The sequence below is a fragment of the Cynocephalus volans genome, chromosome X, assembly GCF_027409185.1.
Source record: "Cynocephalus volans isolate mCynVol1 chromosome X, mCynVol1.pri, whole genome shotgun sequence".
Classification (NCBI taxonomy): Eukaryota; Metazoa; Chordata; class Mammalia; order Dermoptera; family Cynocephalidae; genus Cynocephalus; species Cynocephalus volans.
The window spans coordinates 67,143,635-67,162,459 of NC_084478.1; the positions used below are offsets into that span (position 1 = coordinate 67,143,635).

Below are 18,825 nucleotides of genomic sequence, written 5' to 3' on the forward strand. Positions count from 1 at the left end.
GCACACCAGGTGGCCTGGCCAACAGCTCAGCATGCACACTGCCTGTGGGGCTGCCACTAAGTATATCTCCTGCTCAGACTACATTTACAAAATACAACTTCAAAAATAAAATTATTAAGAATTTCAGGACAGTGACAGCAGTGCATTAAACCAAATCTGAAGCCCCTTATGGGAGCAGAGCTCTGCACAGGTGGCATATACATGAAGCCAGCCATGGAAGAGTGGGTTGGTATTCTCAGCTACCTAGTTTGGTACCTGGGGCATGATCCTGCTAGTTTTTATTCCAAGTGTGTGCAAACATGCAAGGGTACTTCAAAACGTTCATGGAAATATAGAATTTAAAAATAATATGAATCTTTCTATGAACTTTTTGAAGTACACTCGTATTCTGCTCCTGTGATTCACATTATACAAAGAACCATTGATTTATTACCTTTCCCCATCATATCTATAAACCAGTTGCTGTTAAATCCATATCAGTGGTACAATGTAGTTGTTAAGAGCCTGGACGCTGGACCTGCATCACCAGGAACTCCAGCTCAGATACATACTAGCTATATGACCTTAAGCAAGTGAACTAAAGTCTCTGTACTCAGCTTTCTCATCCAAAAAATGGGGATAGTCCTAGTATCTACCTCAGAAGGTTGCTGTAAGGATTAAGTGAATTAATGCATATAGAGAGCTTACAACAGTGTTTAAGGCAAACAATAAGTTAAATTCTCAGGCCACATTATTTGTCATTATTTTGTCTTTTGTTCTTACTGTACTTGTACTTTCAAGTCTGTTTGGGGGCAAGCCTGTTCTTTGTCATGTGATTGTTTTCTTTTTTCCCTATTTCCTCCTTTTATCCTCAAGTACGTTATAGTCCATTTTAGCCCTCATCATTTTCCGGTGACAGCTGTATGGACATACATGCAGAGAAATGTATTGGAAAAGATCTTGCTGAGTTTCCCTCTAGGGAGGTAAGCAGAGATTGAGTGGTGGTCAGTTGGGACCTTCAGCCTAGCTGTTTGCTTATAGTGGGAATGCATTTTACCATTATTGGTGTAATTTAATATAAATGTTTACGACTGTTAAGTGGAGGTCGGATAGGGGAGGAAGGCTTCCAGGGCAGCCTATTCAGTCTATAGCAGCCAATTCAGATCATGCACTTCATCCTGTGAGAGACATGACCAGACCACGTATTTCCAGGGCAGCAGCTGGCTGTCTCCTGCCCTTGGTAGTGCGAAGACTTCTTTTCTCTGCAAATCTGACTGCCTCTAGTAAGGCCCCCAGCAGCATTACCCTTGCCGGTATCCTTTAGCACCCTCTGCCCATCTCTAAAGAACACTGGGCAGGAACTTTTAGTGGTGGGTACCACTATGCCTAGGTCAAATGTTACCTCTTGCGAAGCCTTTCCTGACATACCCACTGAACATGTTTGAGTTAATTGTGGCTCCCTCTTTGTTCCCACACAGGTTGCTGATGCATCTAGGTAGCACTTTAGGTTTTGATCTTTCAGCCTTGTTAATTTTACCTCACCTCGCCTCCTCCATTAGATTGTATACTCCTTAAGAGTACACACAGGATCTCCTATTCATGTCTGGAGACTCCAACCCCCCCCCCCCCCCCCCGTGCCCTGCCCAATCCTCCCACCACCACTTTAGGGCTTTTGCACTTTTGATTCCTTTTACCTTTTTCCTTAGCTAGCTCTTCTTGTTATTCATATCTTAGCTCATATGACACCTTCTCCAAGAGGCTTTCCTTGACTACCATATCTTAAATAGACTGCTTTCCCTCTACCTCATAATTTGCTTTATTTTCCCGATAGCACTCACTGTAATCAGAAATTCTCTTATTTGACTCACTTTATATTGTAAAATAGCACCCCAAGGGGAGACAGTGGGAAGTGAAGAGTTACGCTTTATGAAATCAGGAGGACCTTACTGGATGCTGACCTGTAAGGCCTCTCAGTTTATTTTAGGTTCCTTTTTATAAGCCAGTGAAAGTAACAAATTGTACTGATTAAATCAATTATATCTGGTACCAAACTATTTTTTTTTTTTTTTTTTTAAGATGACCGGTAAGGGGATCTTAACCCTTGACTTGGTGTTGTCAGCACCACGCTCAGCCAGTGAGTGAACCGGCCATCCGTATATGGGATCCGAACCCGGGGCCTTGGTGTTATCAGCACCGCACTCTCCCAAGTGAGCCACAGGCCGGCCCTGGTACCAAACTATTTACAGAACTTTTCAGCTGCCATGACACTTGAAGATTCATAGCTAACTACTTATCAACAAAATAAGAACATAAGTTTCTCATTTACAAAGCTTCCAAGGGCCTGGGTTCAAGCAAAGGTCAGACCTCAAAGGGAAGGAGTGTTGGGTCCGCAGCCAGCCGACCGGAACAGCCCTAGCCTCGTTCCTTTTGGTGGGCGAGCAAATGGCCCGGGATTCCCCTTTCCCTCCTGTCCCCTTTGGAAGGAGACGGGGGAAGAGAGCCGTGAAGAGAGGTGAGCACAACCGCCGGCCCCAAACCAGCCCAGTTAAAGGACACTCAGATGCGGTGGGGGTTCTGTCGAGCAGTTCTGTTTATCATCACACAAGCACTTGCTTTTAAAGGCAAATGGGGAAGGGAGGTTTTTTACATACTCTTATCAGCTTAAAGGTCAAGAGAGCATGCATCCTGTCTCAATGCCTAGCTATTGCAACCTTGAGCGCGGAAATGCGTATTTGGCCAATAAGGGCTAAGGCAAGGTTCCCGCAGACACCCCCACCCTACTTCCTCCCGGAACCATCTTAGGCTGCCACATTAATACGCCCTTGTGGGCCCATAATGGCGCCACTTGTAATGTCACTTAAGGTGGCGTTAGTTTTTAAAGCCCAACATCTCCCCCTTTCTGTTTTAATAAGGCAGCTGGAGGCGGCTAACCTTCCCAGCCTCGCCTCCATTCCCTCTGGTGGCTGTGCCTGTCTTAGGTTGTTTCCCTCTGGAAATCTTACCCGTCATTGACTATCCAGCCAAGCGGGGGTGGGGCAGAGCCTTAGATTCATGTTGATTTTTTAAAGGACCATATTGATCCAAGGGCTGTCAGGGCTTTCATTATGGGCCACCTCCTCTACCACCTGGGTAAGCATTACAAGAAAAGTGGTGTTGCGCCTTATAAGGGACACAACCTGGCAAATGGCGTAAGGCCCCAAGATGCTAGGGGGCCTGCCAGGGAGGACAGCAGGGTGGTGAGCCATGGGGAACTTGAAAGCCAGCTTTGGAACCAATTACTATTGGCTTCTCGCTCTTTTTTTGCACTTTTCTAGCCCTTCTCTAAGCTTAGCTAGGGAATCTTTGACCACTCCAGAGTGGTCAACATAGAAGCAACACTCTTCTTTGAGGGCGGCGCATAATCCTCCTTGCTGTAAGAACAACAGGTCTAGTCCACGTCGATTCTGTAAAACAGCCTGACATGCAGGTGGATTACTTCACGGCGACTACTGCGGTTGCGGGGGCCACTCCGCTGGTTGATCACCCTTCGTCGACCTTCTTTCAGGACCGAGCAGCCGGGGGCCTCACTCACTTGCCTTTCACCCACGAGTTTTAAAAACTCCTCACATGGGGCACCTCTCTGTCAGGTCTGCCGCCAGCCGACCCGAACAGCCCTAGCCTCGTTCCTTTCAGTGGGCGAGCAAATGGCCCAGATTCCTCTTTCCCTCCTGTCCCCTTTGGAAGGAGACGGGGGAAGAGAGCCGTGAAGAGAGGTGAGCACACCACTGGCCCCAAAAGCAGCCCGGTTAAAGGATACTCAGACATGCCGGGGGTTCTGTCGAGCAGTTCTGTTTATTATCACACAAGCACTTGCTTTTAAAGGCAAATGGGGAACAGAGGTTTTTTACATAATCTTATCAGCTTAAAGGTCAAGAGAGCATGCATCCTGTCTCAACACCTAGCTATTGCAATCTTGAGCGCGGAAGCACATATTTGGCCAATAAGGGCTAAGGCAAGGTTCCCGCAGACACCCCCACCCTACCCCCTCCCGGTGCCGTCTTAGGCTGCCACATTAATATGCCCTTGTGGGCCCATAATGGCACCACTTGTAATGTCACTTAAGGTGGCATTAGTTTTTAAAGCCCGACAAAGGAGAAGGGGGAAAAGGGCAAAACAGGGAGCCAGCCTTGCTGGCTTTTTCCCTAGAACGGCAAGGAATAGGTCAGCTTGCCGCTCAGCTCCCCACAACTTTATTGTCTGTAGGCCTAGGGCTCACAGATCCCTCAAGCCCTGTGGAGTATGCATAAAGCAAATGTACTTCACAGGGCCTGGTTTACCGAAGCCTTGAAGTTTCAAATATTAACCTTGCAAGGGACAGGAAAATTTCCCCAGGCTATAGTCTCTGTTGAAAGATAAAGCATTGTAACACAGCAAGATTGCTGGCTCAAAGACAGGTTACTGATTGATATGTAAAGACGCTAGGAAATTGGTATAAGAAGAGAATGTTTGCTAAGATCAGGCTTTTGTTGGTGGATCAACTTAACTTCTTGAAAAATTGCATTATGGAATGTCGCCTTGCTTTTCTTACTGAATGTTACCAGCTTCTATTGATAAACTTCTTAAACTGTACTTAGAAGAAACCCCACCTATGTTCCCTTCCTGTAACTTCCTGGTCTAGAGAATAAATGCGGGACGAGAACCCCAATCCGTGGTTAATTTCCCAGATGGAAGGAATGCCTCTATCTTGAGGGTTCTGGGAGATTAACCCCTTTTCAGGGCTTCTCACTGCTCAGAAGAGATGGGCTATGAGTAATCTTTGGCAGCTCTGTCACCAGGGGACAAGGGGTGACAAATCCATGGGAGGCAAAGGAACAGAGCCCATTTTCCAGACTGGGTCACAAACCCTTCACACGCAGGTCGACAAGCTAGGTAATAGGAACAGGTCCTTGAAGCCACGGGTGAATAAATAATAGGCTTTATTCAGAACTAGGAACAGTTGACCTAATATGGCTTCCCGGAACATCCTCTAGAAGCTTCATGCATCTGCAGCGTTAGTCCTTTATACTCAAGTCCATAATCCAAAAGAACACCTGGATGCACATGCACAATCACATTAGACAATAATAAGGAACACCCGTGTGCACACACATACCCACCTCAGATGCTCAGCAAGACTCCAAACATCCGAGGCACTCTGACCATTTTCCTTACATTTTCCCAACAGTCCACCCCTTCAGGGTCCCTCACCATACAACCTACGTGTTCAGAATCTTCCAAAATGTTCCCTTATTGAGCATAAATGACCCTTACATTCATATAACCTATTGTCTGTTCAATATGCCTTAAGGCTTGTCCTGTAGTTCTGTCCTTTCAACTACTAGCCTCTCATGTCCGGTTAGTAGTCATCATTGGTGTGATTTTCCATGGGAATCCTGTAGTCATACTGATGGGAAGTTCAATGCATATTCAGTAGGCTAACACATTAATCATGTGACTCTGGTGTGGTGCCTGTAGCCAGAACACTTAGCCAAGGCATCGGCTTCATCATTTCCTGGACTGACTAAGGGGAAGTGTCCTGTGACGTGGAAAAGAGTTACTTCTTTCTCATGTCCCAATTCCCATAACTCTTGCCACATGGCTTGTCCCCACAGGGGTCTGTGGCCTACCAACCACTGTTGATATTACCAAGTAGAGATCCAAAGGGTTAAACCTTTGAACACGGCCCAGCTGTCAGTACAGATGTTTAATGGCCCAGACTCAATTTTTATCACCATCCATACTGCTCTCAATTCAGCCCATTGACTGCTTTGCCCTGTGCCATCTTCATACCACATAGTATCTGTTAAGGGCTGGACAGCAACAGCTGTCCTTGATGCTGAGGGCCCCATGCTAGAGCCATCTGAATACCAAGCTTGCTCTGTAATAGGTCCCTGTACCTCATGTGGGGTTTAGCCTCCACTTCCATGGGTAAGAGTTGTGCCAAAGTTTCCTCCACAACCTCTAATGGTCCTAGCACAGTTTGCAACTCTTTGGACAGAGGACTCGTTGACACAGTGCTACTTTGTTCTATATATGCTCCCCATTTAGACAGAGTGGGAGTCTGAGCTATGCCCATTTTAGGGCTGGTTGTCCACATGCACCAGCCAACCTAGTATGGGGTATGTCGTCCTTACTAGGATTTTAGCAGTTCCTGTGATAGCTTCAGTGGCCATCAAGGCAGAATACACAGCCACTAACTGTTTTTGTTTTAGAGAACACACTCCAGTGCCCTATTAGAGGTAAGACCAGAATCCTACAGGTGTTCAGAATTGGTGTTGTCTCTGCCACAAACTCCATCCTAACCCTTCTTGGGTTATATGTATGTCTAATTCAAAAGGCTTAGTGGGATCAGCCACTTGCAAAGCCTGTACTTGCTGTATTGCCCTTTCTGTAACCCAGTAGGCTTGTTCTACTTCCTCAGTCCAATCCCAGGGGGCTCCTTTCTTTATTAATGCATACAGTGGTTGTGCCCTTTGGGCCGTATGGGGTACAAAAAGTCTCCAATACCCCAGAAGTCTCAAATATGTCTGTAGCTGAGCTACAGTTGTGGGTAGAGGGTATGCCTGTATCTTGTCTATAATAGCTTCTGGGATGACTCTTGTCTTACCCAACCAGACCACTCCTAAGAATCTGACTGACATCCCAGGTCCTTGCACATTGGCTGTGTTCACGGCCAACCTACATTGTTCCAAATGACTTAGCAGCATTGGAGCTGCCTGGGTTAAATCTGTAAGAGAATCAGAATTTAGTAACACATCATCAATGTAGTGAAACATTGTAACCATGCTGGGCCTAGTCCACTTGGCTAGGTCCCCAGCCGCTAAATCATGACGGATGGTTGGGCCACACAGATAACCTTGGGGCAATACTTGAAAGGTCCATTGCTTCCTCAGGTGAAGGCAAACTGATCTTGGCTATCGACCGAGATTGGAATAGAGAAAAAAGCATTTGCAAGGTCCAATACATAATGATAAGTACCCAGCTGAGTGGTCAGCTGATCCATCTAGTAGTGAACTGAAGGCACTGCTGCATGCAAAGGAGGCACTACTTTGTTTAGTTCTCGATAGTCTACAGTCATTCTCCAGGTATCATCAGGCTTTTTCACTGGCCATACCGGAGCATTAAACGGGCTATGAACTGGACGAATAATGCCAACTTTCTCTAACTCCAATATAGTGGCACCTATCTCTGCACGTCCTTCCAGTAGGCGAGAGTGCTTTACGTTAACTACACGTCTTGGCTTGGGTAACACCTGTGGGTCATGTTTAGCATATCCTCGTAACACGGGCTTTATTGTCCGTATTCACAGCCAAAACTCTCCAACTGTTGTTTGCAGGTGCAAACCATAAAGTACATCCACCAAGATGTATTTGGCTACTGAGGATATATATACAGTATACACATGAGGGGGCAATCGTCATATGCCCAATAGCAGTGACACAGCTTTGACTTCAATAATGTGTCCTCCATGGTCATCTATATGAACTGTGGCCACCCCTGGAAACTTATCTGGATTGCCACATATCAGGCTACATTCTGCGCCTGTATCCACCAACACCAAAACACACTGCAGATTAGTCCTTGACCAATGTATTGCCAATTCAATGTGAGCCTCCAGTCCTTGCCTGCCTGCAAAAGACGAGTACCTTGGCCTGTTCCCTAACTGAAACAGAACAGTTCATCTGCCTCCTCGGGAGCAACCAAAAAACCCTTTAAATCCACTGAGCATACCTTGCTACCTGTTTCTGGATGTTTAGTGAAACACTGTTCAGGGTGCAATTGCTGCCACAATGCAAACAGGACTGCACTTGGCTGCCGGTCAGTTTTCTTGCTATCAACCCCTGCTGCAAGCAAGTCAAGCCACATCTGCTTACAGGTAGTCTTACTTGGTCCCTTCGGGATAAAATCCCAAGCATTTCTTGGGGGGTTGGTCTTAGTCACCTTTCAGATCCCTTTTGCTTGTCTCCTATCCTCTACTTCATCGAAGCTGACTATCGTGGTCATTACTTCATGTATAGGATGACCAATGTATGGGGCTAGTATGACCATCAGTGACCCAAAGGACGTTGACGGGGCATTTTGCAGCACTATGTCTGTCATGCTGCCTGTAAAATTTTCATCGTCTAGGCCACAAGTGTTTACATTAAACACGGACTGCTGCATCCCCAGCTCTTGAATGATGTGAAATAACTCAGCATACATTTGACATTTACTAATGATCTTGGGCAGTTCTCCAGCATTTGCCCACACGGTTCGGGCAGCCGCTTTCACCCATTCTATTAAGGAGTGATTACCTGGCCCTTGTGCATATCTGTGGCTATTCTGTAGCAGCTGCCTCAGGGATGGGTGTATGGTAATGGAGGGCAATTTTTCCATCTCCTCCCCAGAGCACATCACACCATCCACCCCTAGGTCCCACAACTGCAGCAGCCAAGCAGCCAGGGGCTCCCCGTTTCTGCCAGTACTGTCTCCCCAAGTCAACTAATTCAACTTGGGTATATGGGACATAGGTAGTGAAATGGATCATCTGCGGATTGGCTGCTGATTGTCTGCCCAGTCCCATAGGCTGCTCGTGTTTCACTTTCTGATGCACAACAGGTCAAGCCTGGAGACACATGGTCTCCCACTACTCACCACTGGGTTTGTCATCCTCCCTGGTGTGAGAGGCAGGGGTGGCCAGTCACTACACGTCACCCTCCAGGACATTTATCTGCGCTTCCAACAACTCTGCTTTCTGCTTCAAATCTCAATCAGTTTGCAGTATAGTGAGCAGTAGCCAGGCTCCAGTCAGCAGAAAAGTGGCCACTGGCACCACATACTAAAGGATAGCCACATTTCCTCCCCCTCCCAAGGGGTTCTCTGCTGTAGTGCCTGGTCTATGCTGACTTGCAATATAGTGAGCAGCAACCAGATCCCAAACAATAGGAAAGTGGCCATAGGGCACAACATATTCAAGAATAGCCACATTTCTTCCTCCTCCCAAGGGCTTTTGGCTCCCGTACCTGCTCAGAGTCCTGCCGTCGACTATGCCAATTGTAGAGCTAGGGCTAGGGCTCACAGACCCCTCTAGCCCGTTGTCCAGACTGGGTCACAAACCCTTCACATGCAGGTCTACGAGCTAGGTAACAGGAAAAGGTCCCTGGAGCTATGTGTGAATAATAAGCTTTATTCAGAACTAGGAACAGTCAACCTAATATGCTTCCCAGAGCGTCCTCTCAAAGCTTCATGCATCTGTGCTGTTACTCCTTTATACTCAAGTCCATAATCCAAAAAACACCCGTATGCACATGTACAATCACATTAGACAATAACAAGGAACACCTGTGCGCACGCACATACCCACCTCAGATGCTTGGCAGGACTCTGAACACTCAAGGGGCTCTGACCACTTTCCTTATATTTTCCCAACAATTGCCTGTCTCCCTTGCTGAAAAGTGAGTCACAGGAGGGCAGGCACCTTGTCTGTTTTGTTCACCCCTGAATTCCCAGTGCCTCGAACAGTACCTGGCATAATACCAGCTGCTCAATAAACATACATAAAGAATTTTGACAACTGACCCATTCCCCCTGTAGAATGTCAGCTCCATGAAGGCCAGGACCTTATTAGGGGTCCCTCGACTCCTCAGTGTTAGGTTCAGTGAGATGGAGAAAAGGGAGAGAGACCCGAGCGAGGCGCTATTGCAGCCAAAAGCTTTATTCCACTCGCATGGAGGGCAGACTGAACCAGATCAGTTCCCCCAAATCAAGGAAAGCAAGAGGTTTATGACTTTTAGGGAGGGTTCTGACAGAGTAATGGGCAATTTCTAAATCAGTGGTATGCAAGATGACACAGCCCTTATGATCCAATAATATCTGGTTGGTTAGGGCATAGGCTTCTGAAGCACTCCTTCCATCCCAGCCCAACTGCCTTAAGCTGGCTAGGCCTAAGACTCACCACCTAGCACAGTGCCTGGTGCAGAGTAGACGCCCAATAAAGAATTGTTGCATGAGTGAATTAATGTTTCACACACACCTTAACGCAACATATTCCAAATTAAACTTGGTCTTTTCTTCCCCACCAAACCTTTTCCTTCTGTATACCCCTGCTCAGTCAGTGGCACCATCATCTACTCTGACACTCAACCCAGAAACGAACTCACCTCTTTCATCATCCACACACCATTTTTAATTAGCCCCCAAGTCCTGCCTATTCGACCTCCAAAATACCCAAATTATCTGATCGTTTTCTACTGCAATTATCCTGGTTCAGGCCTCATCTTTTTCCAGACTAGTGAAACATCCTCCTCCTTCTGCCTCCTTGTGAAGCTAAGAAAGATTAAGCTCCTGCAGGACCTGTCACTTGCCATATGGTCACATGGTCATATGTTTTATAAAGTTCACAAAATATACAGATGGTCTGCAACTTAAGATGGTTCAACTTACAACTTTACCATGACGTTAAAATGATATGAATTTAGTAGAAACCATACTTTGAATTTTGATCTTCTCCCAGGCTAGTGGTATGTGGTAGGATACTCTCTTGCAATGTTGGGCCAAATCATCTAACACAAAGCTTATTTTATAATGAAGTGTTGAAGATCTCATGTAATTGAATACAGTACTGAAAGTGTTCTGAGCACATTTAAGGTTGGCTAGGCTAAACTATGATGTTCTGTAGGTTAGATGTATTAAATGCATTTTCAAGTCCTACCCCCTCCCCCAAACTGTATAAGCTTCAGGTCCCACTAAAACATGGACATTCCTCTGGCTAAGACACAAAATGTAGGCTGGCCCGTGGCTCACTCGGTAGAGTGCGGTGCTGATAACACCAAGGCCACGGGTTCGGATCCTATATAGGGATGGCCGGTTTGCTCACTGGCTGAGCGTGGTGCTGACAACACTAAGCCAATGGTTGAGATCCCCTTACCGGTCATCTTTTTTAAAAAAAAAAATAATAATAAGACACAAAATGTGACTCAGTTATTCCTGCTCAAAAAACTTCAGCAGTTTCTTATTGCTTACAGAATGAAATCCAAACTCTTTTACATTTTTGCAATCTTTCATAACTCTGACCCCTTACTCAGTTTGACCTACCCATCTCTCTTTTTTCCTTCCTCTGTTCCAGAAATATTTAGCATCGTTTAGTAAATGCTTTCCTATGTGCCTCTATGCAGTTGTACATGTTGGTGCTTTTGTGTAAAATGTTCTTGCTTATTTAGTGATCTTTTATCTACCCTCCAAGTCTCTCCTCTCCTCACAGCAAGAAACATCTCCTGAGGCTCTTAGCTTCATTTTGCAATTTCAAAGAGGTATTTGTGTGCTTACCGGGCATTGTATTCCAATTGTTTACTTGCAAGCTTGTCTCCTGCACTGGCTGGTGATTTCCCACTGCAGAGACCCTCTTTTCAAGTATCCCCAGGGCCTAACCCACCCTCACTGGTTAGGAAATTGGTGTGCACACATACATTTTCTTTTTTAAAGCAGTGGGACCCTTTAAGAAAGTGAAATAATAAGATAACTCCTAGAGAATTTTCTGGAATGTTTGAAAAAACCAACCAGCGCCATCTTGATGCATATGTGTTGGCTCCACTCAACATCTCCTCCCTCCCCGCTCCCCCCTCCAGGCTGTGGTCAGAAAACTGTGGAACAGGTGCGTGGACATTCTTGAGCTGTATTTGAACAGATGTGAAGTGAAAGAGGGTGGAAGAAGGGAGAGTTGAGAGGAGGAAGCTGGGAAGCTGGCAGCAGCTTTAGGGAAGAACTACACTGAAGGAGTGGGGCAGGAACGCAGTTAATAGAGGTCGCAAGGTTCAACTTGCCCGTGCTGAAACGCGAGTCACTTGGCTTCTTTAAGCCGGTGTCCTCATTTGGGGATAATCACAGACCCTTCCTCACAGGGTGAAGAATAAAGGACACGGAGTCCGTGAGAAAGAGCGTCGCTCGCTGAACGTGCTCAATGAACGGGAGCCGCTGTGAATAGTGCGCCTCTACCTCAGCGAAGCCCGCCCCCCGTCGCCACCTATTAATTTTACAGTTTAGAGTCACAGAGTTCACCTCCTCTAATAGGAGGAGAAGGCTGAGGAGGAGGAGTATGAGTGTGGAGTTGCTTAACTCCCTGTTTGCCCGAAGGACGAGGAAAGTTAGGAAGTTTGTAGCCCCACTCAAAATGGAGCCAAGGCCGTGCCTCGCCTAAGATGGCGGCTTCCCCGCCTCTCGGCTCAAGGTTCTTAGCGGCGATTGGGTACCTTGAAGAGACGAGCGGGTCCAAAGGTAGCTGAGCACCGCCCTCCTTTCTCAAGGTGGTGCCCCGCCCCCGGTGAAGTCACACAGGAATCAGCGGCTCACCGTTCCCCGCCTCCGCCGCGGTTAACTCGCGTACCCGGCCCTCATAAGATGGTGGTTGGCTCGCCGCCCAGCGGCCGCGCAGCCACTCTCAATATGGTAGCTGTTTACCCTATATTTCTCCTCCCCTCTCCGCCTCAGCTTCCTCGTTTTGGATAAACTTTATTGACTACTTCGAATTGCCCACCACCGCCGCCGGGCTTCTCCCGGCGACTTTTCGGGCCGTCTTTCTCGGACCTGGCGCTTAGTTCGTACCATTTCTGGTTGGTTTGCTCACAGCTATCTCTTGCCGGCCCAGTGACGACGCCACTTGCCTGTTCGCTGGGCGGCCGCCGGACTAGGCCCGAGCCGCGGTCTCCAGTAGGCCCCAAGGGCCGGGCCGGGAAAAGCGCAGTGGAGAAGGCTGCCCTGAAGCACCGCCGGCAGCTGGCGCCGCGCGGCCCAGCTGGTGGCTCGAGGGGAAGGCTACCAAGGTTCGCAGTTTTACGGTGCAATCCCAGAATTCGGTGCGCGCCGGCGCTGGGGCCGGAACTGCCGGGCGAGCCTCTGCTGAGTGAGGCTCCGCGCTGCGCCGCCCCGAAGCGGCCCGGCCGCCGGCGTGTCGCTGGGACTGAGCTTCGCGGGCGGAAGGGGTCCGTGCAGCTCTGGCCATGAGGACATCCGCGTAGGATTTGGTACCGACGTCGTTCTTGTCAGGTTTGGGGCGTGAGGAGATTCCTGTCCTTTGGGGAGGCGTGAAGAGATTCTCGTAAGTTTCATGGGCTGCGAGGATATTCCTGTCAGTTCCAGAATCCAGGATTAGATCCCTGTCAATTTGCGGGGGAAAAGGGAGCCCTCATCACTTTGAGGCGACTGCGAGGAGATGCTTGCCAATTTGCGAAGGGTGAAAAAAAAAATCCTTGGTTTCAGGGTGTGAGAAAATTCTAGTCAGTTTCGAGGGATTGAGTTGCAGGGGCGCGACGAGAACCCTGTCATCTTTGAAGTAGAGGACGAGCTGATCAGTTCTGAAATTGAGATTTACTTCAGGTTGGGGGGGGGGGAGTAGGGTGATGAGACTCCTGCCTGGTCGGGGAAGGAGTGATACTGAGAGTGACGAGAAGGATCATTCAGAGTCTCGGAAAACGACCCTAGAACTGTGATTTGAGTTGGGCTCTTAGTCTTGTCTACCTTGTTCTAAAGGTTTTGAGATAATGTTCGAATAACGTGGCCCGGCTTTCAGGGACCCCTCACCTCTCTCTGGTTTGGGGGTGAGAGAAGGATCTTTCCTGAGGTACCTCAGCCTCAGTTTTTAGGCTGTGGTTTGTGTCATAATAAAAGGAGCCCTGAAAAGCCAGGGGCGAACAGGGAGAGGGCTCAGTGAGGGATTAAAGACGTTTCCTGAAAAGACTTCAGATGTTTCCCTGAAACCCGGAAAGAAGTTATCCCAGGCTCCAGGGCCAAAGAAGGTGTGTGGGGGGGGCGGGCCTCGACGGCCGAGCGCCGTTTTTTTCGTGTGAAAGAAATTCTGAAGGGGGCCGGACCTTCCCCGATTGCCCCCTACAGCCGTACCGACTGTGTTGCAGCCCGGCGGCTGTAAGTTCCCATTCGAGAACTGAGGGTGGGTGCCCCGGGGCCTTGATTCACTCTGTAAAAAGTGTTGTTTGTGCCCAGCCCTCGTCCACAGAGGACGTGTGCTGCTGCCTCCCGCCCCTCTTGACACCACGACCCTGGCCCGTCGCAGAACGCTCCAAGGCCAGGCGAAGATGGCCTCGGTGCCAGTGTATTGCCTCTGCCGGCTGCCTTATGATGTGACTCGCTTCATGATCGAGTGTGACATGTGCCAGGACTGGTTTCACGGCAGGTAAGGAGAGCAGGCCAGGCGGGACAGGGTGCAGCAGTGGCCAGATGTGGCTCTGTTTTAGGTTCTGGCCCAGACCCCCCCCCATTAATTTCACATTAATTCCAAACCCCCTCCCAGATCCAGGTTCTTCTATCCCTCCTTGCAGACCACGGCCTAGCTGACATAGGCCTCTGTTTTCTACTCTTTCTCTGTTTTCCCCGATGTACTTCTTTTTTGTACCCTTCTTTTTATTTTTATTTTTATTTTATTTTTTATTTTTTAGATCTATAAGCTCCTTCTTTCCAGCCACAAAGTATCACTTTTGTGTTCTGGCAGTTGTGTTTCGCCTCAGACACTGGCTGTGGGGGAAGATATTACTGCATTTTTTTTGAGACATTTGAGTCCAACAACCGTGGATTTGAGTCATAGCTTTGCAACTTGATATCAGGGTGACCTTGGACAAGTTGCTTTCCCTTTCTGAGTCTCATTGTTTTCACCTATAAAATATATCAAAAACATCCTTCTCTACTCTGTAAAGCAATTTGCATGCACTGAATAAACGGAGGTAGAAATGCAATAGTATTTTATCTGCAGAACCTTCCAACTAAATTGAATTAAGCAGAAGAGATATTGGGTAAAACAGGAGTAAAACTATTAATGAATTACCTCTAGTTAACCACATGTGCACATAAGCATTTGTCTCCCAGGATTCCAGAGAGGTTAGGATGTGGAGTAAAACTACAGTTTATTATTCCATTATTGGGATTTGAATCCCATCTATAGAAAGACAATCATGAGGGTGTATTTGTACATTGGAATAAAACAAAACAATATATGGAGCTCTACTCCTGTGGTATGTTAGATTTCAGAATTTAAGTTGTCACCTGTCCCTTCCAGAAGAGCTGTTTCTGTTACCACACCCAACACTGAACTAAAGGTGCTGGTGCTGCTAAAATCCTGCCCTCAGCAGGGATTGCTCTCATGAAGTGTATACAAATTCATATTTAACTGATATTTATTGAGTATTTACTGTGTGCTAGGTACAGAGTTCTGCTTACTGCCTCATGTTATTTCTTTTAAGAGGGGACAGGCCTTGAGGGTGGGGCCTTTTCCTTTGCCCTGGAAGTAAATGGAGATTAAGATGTCTTTGAGGATTACTGGTACCTTTGCTAGTGCTGATCAAGTCACTCCTCAGCTTAAAATTCTTCTTTCAGTGATTCCCCTGCAGGATAAATTAAATCTCCTTTGTGTGACAGACAAGACCTTTTGTGATGTACTTTTTCAGTCTCATTTCCCGCCATTCCTCTTACTTTGTTCTTTATGTCCCAGCAAGGTTGAACTATCCAAAATTCTGGGAAATTTTTATACTCTTTTATGTCTCTTTGTCTTTGCACATGCTGTTGCCCCTAATGTCCTCCCCTTACAACTCACAGAATATCTCCTTTGTAAAAGGCCTCCTTCCTCTGGGTCCCCATTAAACTTTGTGTTCATCCTTATGAAAAAGTAATTTTTCATCATATCATAGTTATAAGTATGTATGTGTCACTCATTTTAGCTAGAGCTCCCTGAGGGCAGAGATGTCATCTTTTTATTTTTGGTATCCCCAGAAACTAGTTCAATGCTAAACATGTAACAGATGCTGAGTATGTTTTGGAATGAATGAATGAATGAATGAATCTTCTTGAAAAATACTATTGCCTGTGGCCCCTAACTTTGGATTGTATGGGAAGTATGTAGGTTCAGACCTGGTAAAGGGGCTTCTGCCTGCAATATATAGGGACCTTAGCTCCACGCTCTGGAAACAGGGAACAAGAACAAATGCTTCCTGAGTGCTTACTGTGTGTCAGACCCCATGACAGGGACTTTGCATAAATTATTTAATCAACACCCAAGCTTGAAAGTTAGATATTTTTATTTTAAATAATGTTTTTTATTTTTTCCTGATTATATAGGTGAGACATCCTCATTGTAGGAAGTTCAGGAAAATAATAAAGAAGGAAATAAAAGTCACCTATGAATCCACTATCTGGCACAATCCACTGTTAAATTTTTTGGTGCATTAACTCCTGTCTTTTGACTTAAAATATGAACATATATTTTTACAAAGTGGGATTGTATTATAAATACCATTTTGTAACCCGTCTTTTATTCCTACTTAACATTTTAACGTGGGTATATGCCAGATTGTTAAATATTCATCTAAACCTGATTTCTGATATTCTACCATATATATGTGTCACCAATTAGTTACTTAGTTCCTTTATGGGTGGGCACTTAAATTATTTGGAATTTTTTTGAGGAAACTTTGGGAGTTCTGGAAAGATTTTGTATCTTGGTAAAAGTACTGGTTAAAACAAGAAGAAAAAACATTATTGTGGTGAACATCTTTGCACAGTAGATACTTGACATTTACTCAGAGCACCAGAGAGGGCTTTCAGAATTCCAAACTTACAAATATGGAAATGGGTTTATGGTCCAGGCCCTTTTAAAATTACATTTCTATGGTAAGTCCTGTGTTTCTGTGCCCTGACACAAGTTAACTGCCTTAATTTTTTTTTCCGTGAAAGAAGCCAATTTTAAAAAATCTCTTCTCTCTATGGGCTGCTGGAGAACAAGGAAGCTAGCTGAGAATCAGGTCCTTGGTGGGTGGCTGCTCTTGCTTATTCAGTGCATTGCACGTGCGCGCACATGTGGCTCTGTTTAAGTTTGTACTTCAGCACAATTGAAAATTAATATTGATTTTTCGTGGTTGCTTACAATAGTTAAGCCCACACATTTTAAATCCACAAATGCCTAGAGGTGATAGAAATCTGTTCACATCTCTGATGACTTCATAGGATAGATTTCTTGAAGTCCAGGTATGGATTATGGTATGTAATACTAAGTTACTCCCTGGAAAGATTATATAGCAAGGGAGGCAGCTATTCCATTTTGCTGATGAGGATCTGGAACTCATGGAGGTTAAGTGACTTTCTGAGTGTGGATTTGAACTTTGAGTTATCTAATTCCAGAGCCCAGGTTCTCAAAAGTGGGAAAAGTTATGAGAATACTTCAAGAAACTTGTGGAAAAATGGAATAAAAGATAGTATGAATCTTTCCATGAACTTTTTGAAGTATCCTCATATAGCGTCATTCCTCCTGTAATAGTCTGGGTTTTGCAAAAACACTTTGATTTGTAGAGCAGTGGCTCTCAAACTTTAGTGTGCATCAGATCACTTGGAAGACCTGTTAAAACACAAGATAGCTAGGCTCCAACTGCACTGTTTCTGATTCAGTGGTGAGCAGGGTCCACCCTCAAGAACCAGTGATTTAGAGCATTTATCCTGTCTCATTTACTTCCCCTTCTGTGGAGTGTGATAGCCTCTGATATTGCAGGATGGATAAGCTAACATATTACTGTGCACCAGTTGTTGGGGCTTACTAACTGGAAATTTGTTAAAAATGCAAACTCTTGGTCTGGGACTGGGACTGAGTAATCTGTATTTTAACAAACAGGTGATTCTGATGCACCCTAATGTTTGAAAATAATTGTTGTACACTAGTGGAGAAAACTAGTTGGTGAGCATCTATTGATGTCTGGGGTTCTGGCAAAAATCTCACTCCTTTACAGTTTTCCCGTTTATAAAAGAAATATTGGTTGACACATCCCCAAGGAGGTGGTTGTGGTGTGGATTTTAAACTCTAGAGGAGAGGGCACTGATTTCAGATCTGGTTTCAAATTCTGGTTCTGTTACTTATTAGCAAAGGATTTTCTCTCTGTGAAGCCTCAGTTTCCCTGAGAGTGGTTGTGATGATTTAAGTAAAATGGTTCTAGCAATCGTTTATTGAGCACTAGGTAATATGCCAGTCACTATGCTAAACACTTTGCTTGATTATCTTTCTTTAATCTTTTTTTTAAATTTTAATTTATCAATATACAATGTAGTTGATTTTCGTGTCCCTTTGCTAATTCCTCCTTTTCCTCCCTCCCTCCCCTCCCTCCCATCAACATCATATCTGTTCACTCGCCTTAACAAGTTCAAGGAATTGTTGTAATAATTGTGTCTTCTTCCCCACCCCTCCCCCCACGTTTGTTTTTATATTTATTTATTTTTTATTTAATCTTTTTTGGGAGCTTTAAAATTATGAATTCTATTTGATAGTTATAGGACTATTCAAATTATCTATTTTATATTGGGTGTGTTGTGGTAGTTTGTACTTTCCAAGGAATTGATTCATTTCATCTAAGTTGTCAAATTTATGTTTGTAGAATTGTTCATAGTATTCTTATATTATCCTTTTGATATCTACAGGCTCTGTAGAAATATCTCATTTCATTCCTGATATTAAAATTTGTGTCTTCTCTTTTTCTTTGTCAGACTTGCTAGAGGTTTGTCAGTTTTATTGATCTTTTTAGAGGTGGGAGCTTAGATTATTGATTTGAGACTTTTCCTCTTTTTTAAAGTAAATATTTAATGCTGTAAATTTCCCTCTTAGCACTGATTTAGCTGTGTCCCTCAAATTTTGATAAGTTATATTCAGTGCATTTTTATTTTATTTTATTTTATTTATTTATTTATTTTTAAAGATGACCAGTAAGGGGATCTTAACCCTTGACTTGGTGTTGTCAGCACCACGCTCACCCAGTGAGCTAACCGGCCATCCCTATGTAGGGATCCGAACCTACGGCCTTGGTGTTGTCAGCACCA

The 18,825-nt window shown here is 45.4% G+C and overlaps 1 protein-coding gene across 3 annotated transcripts in view; it reads left to right on the forward strand.

The window, feature by feature from the left end:
* Positions 1–12,463: 12,463 nt before the first annotated feature.
* PHF8 (PHD finger protein 8) overlaps positions 12,464–18,825 on the forward strand; it is a 102,692-nt gene continuing 96,330 nt past the window's right edge. For all 3 annotated transcript variants that reach the window (XM_063084365.1, XM_063084367.1, XM_063084366.1), the window contains exons 1-2: positions 12,464–13,066; positions 13,969–14,158. In XM_063084365.1, coding sequence (XP_062940435.1) covers positions 14,061–14,158 — 98 coding nt within the window. In that variant the 5' untranslated portion in view covers positions 12,464–13,066; positions 13,969–14,060. The remainder of the gene's footprint in view (positions 13,067–13,968; positions 14,159–18,825) is intronic.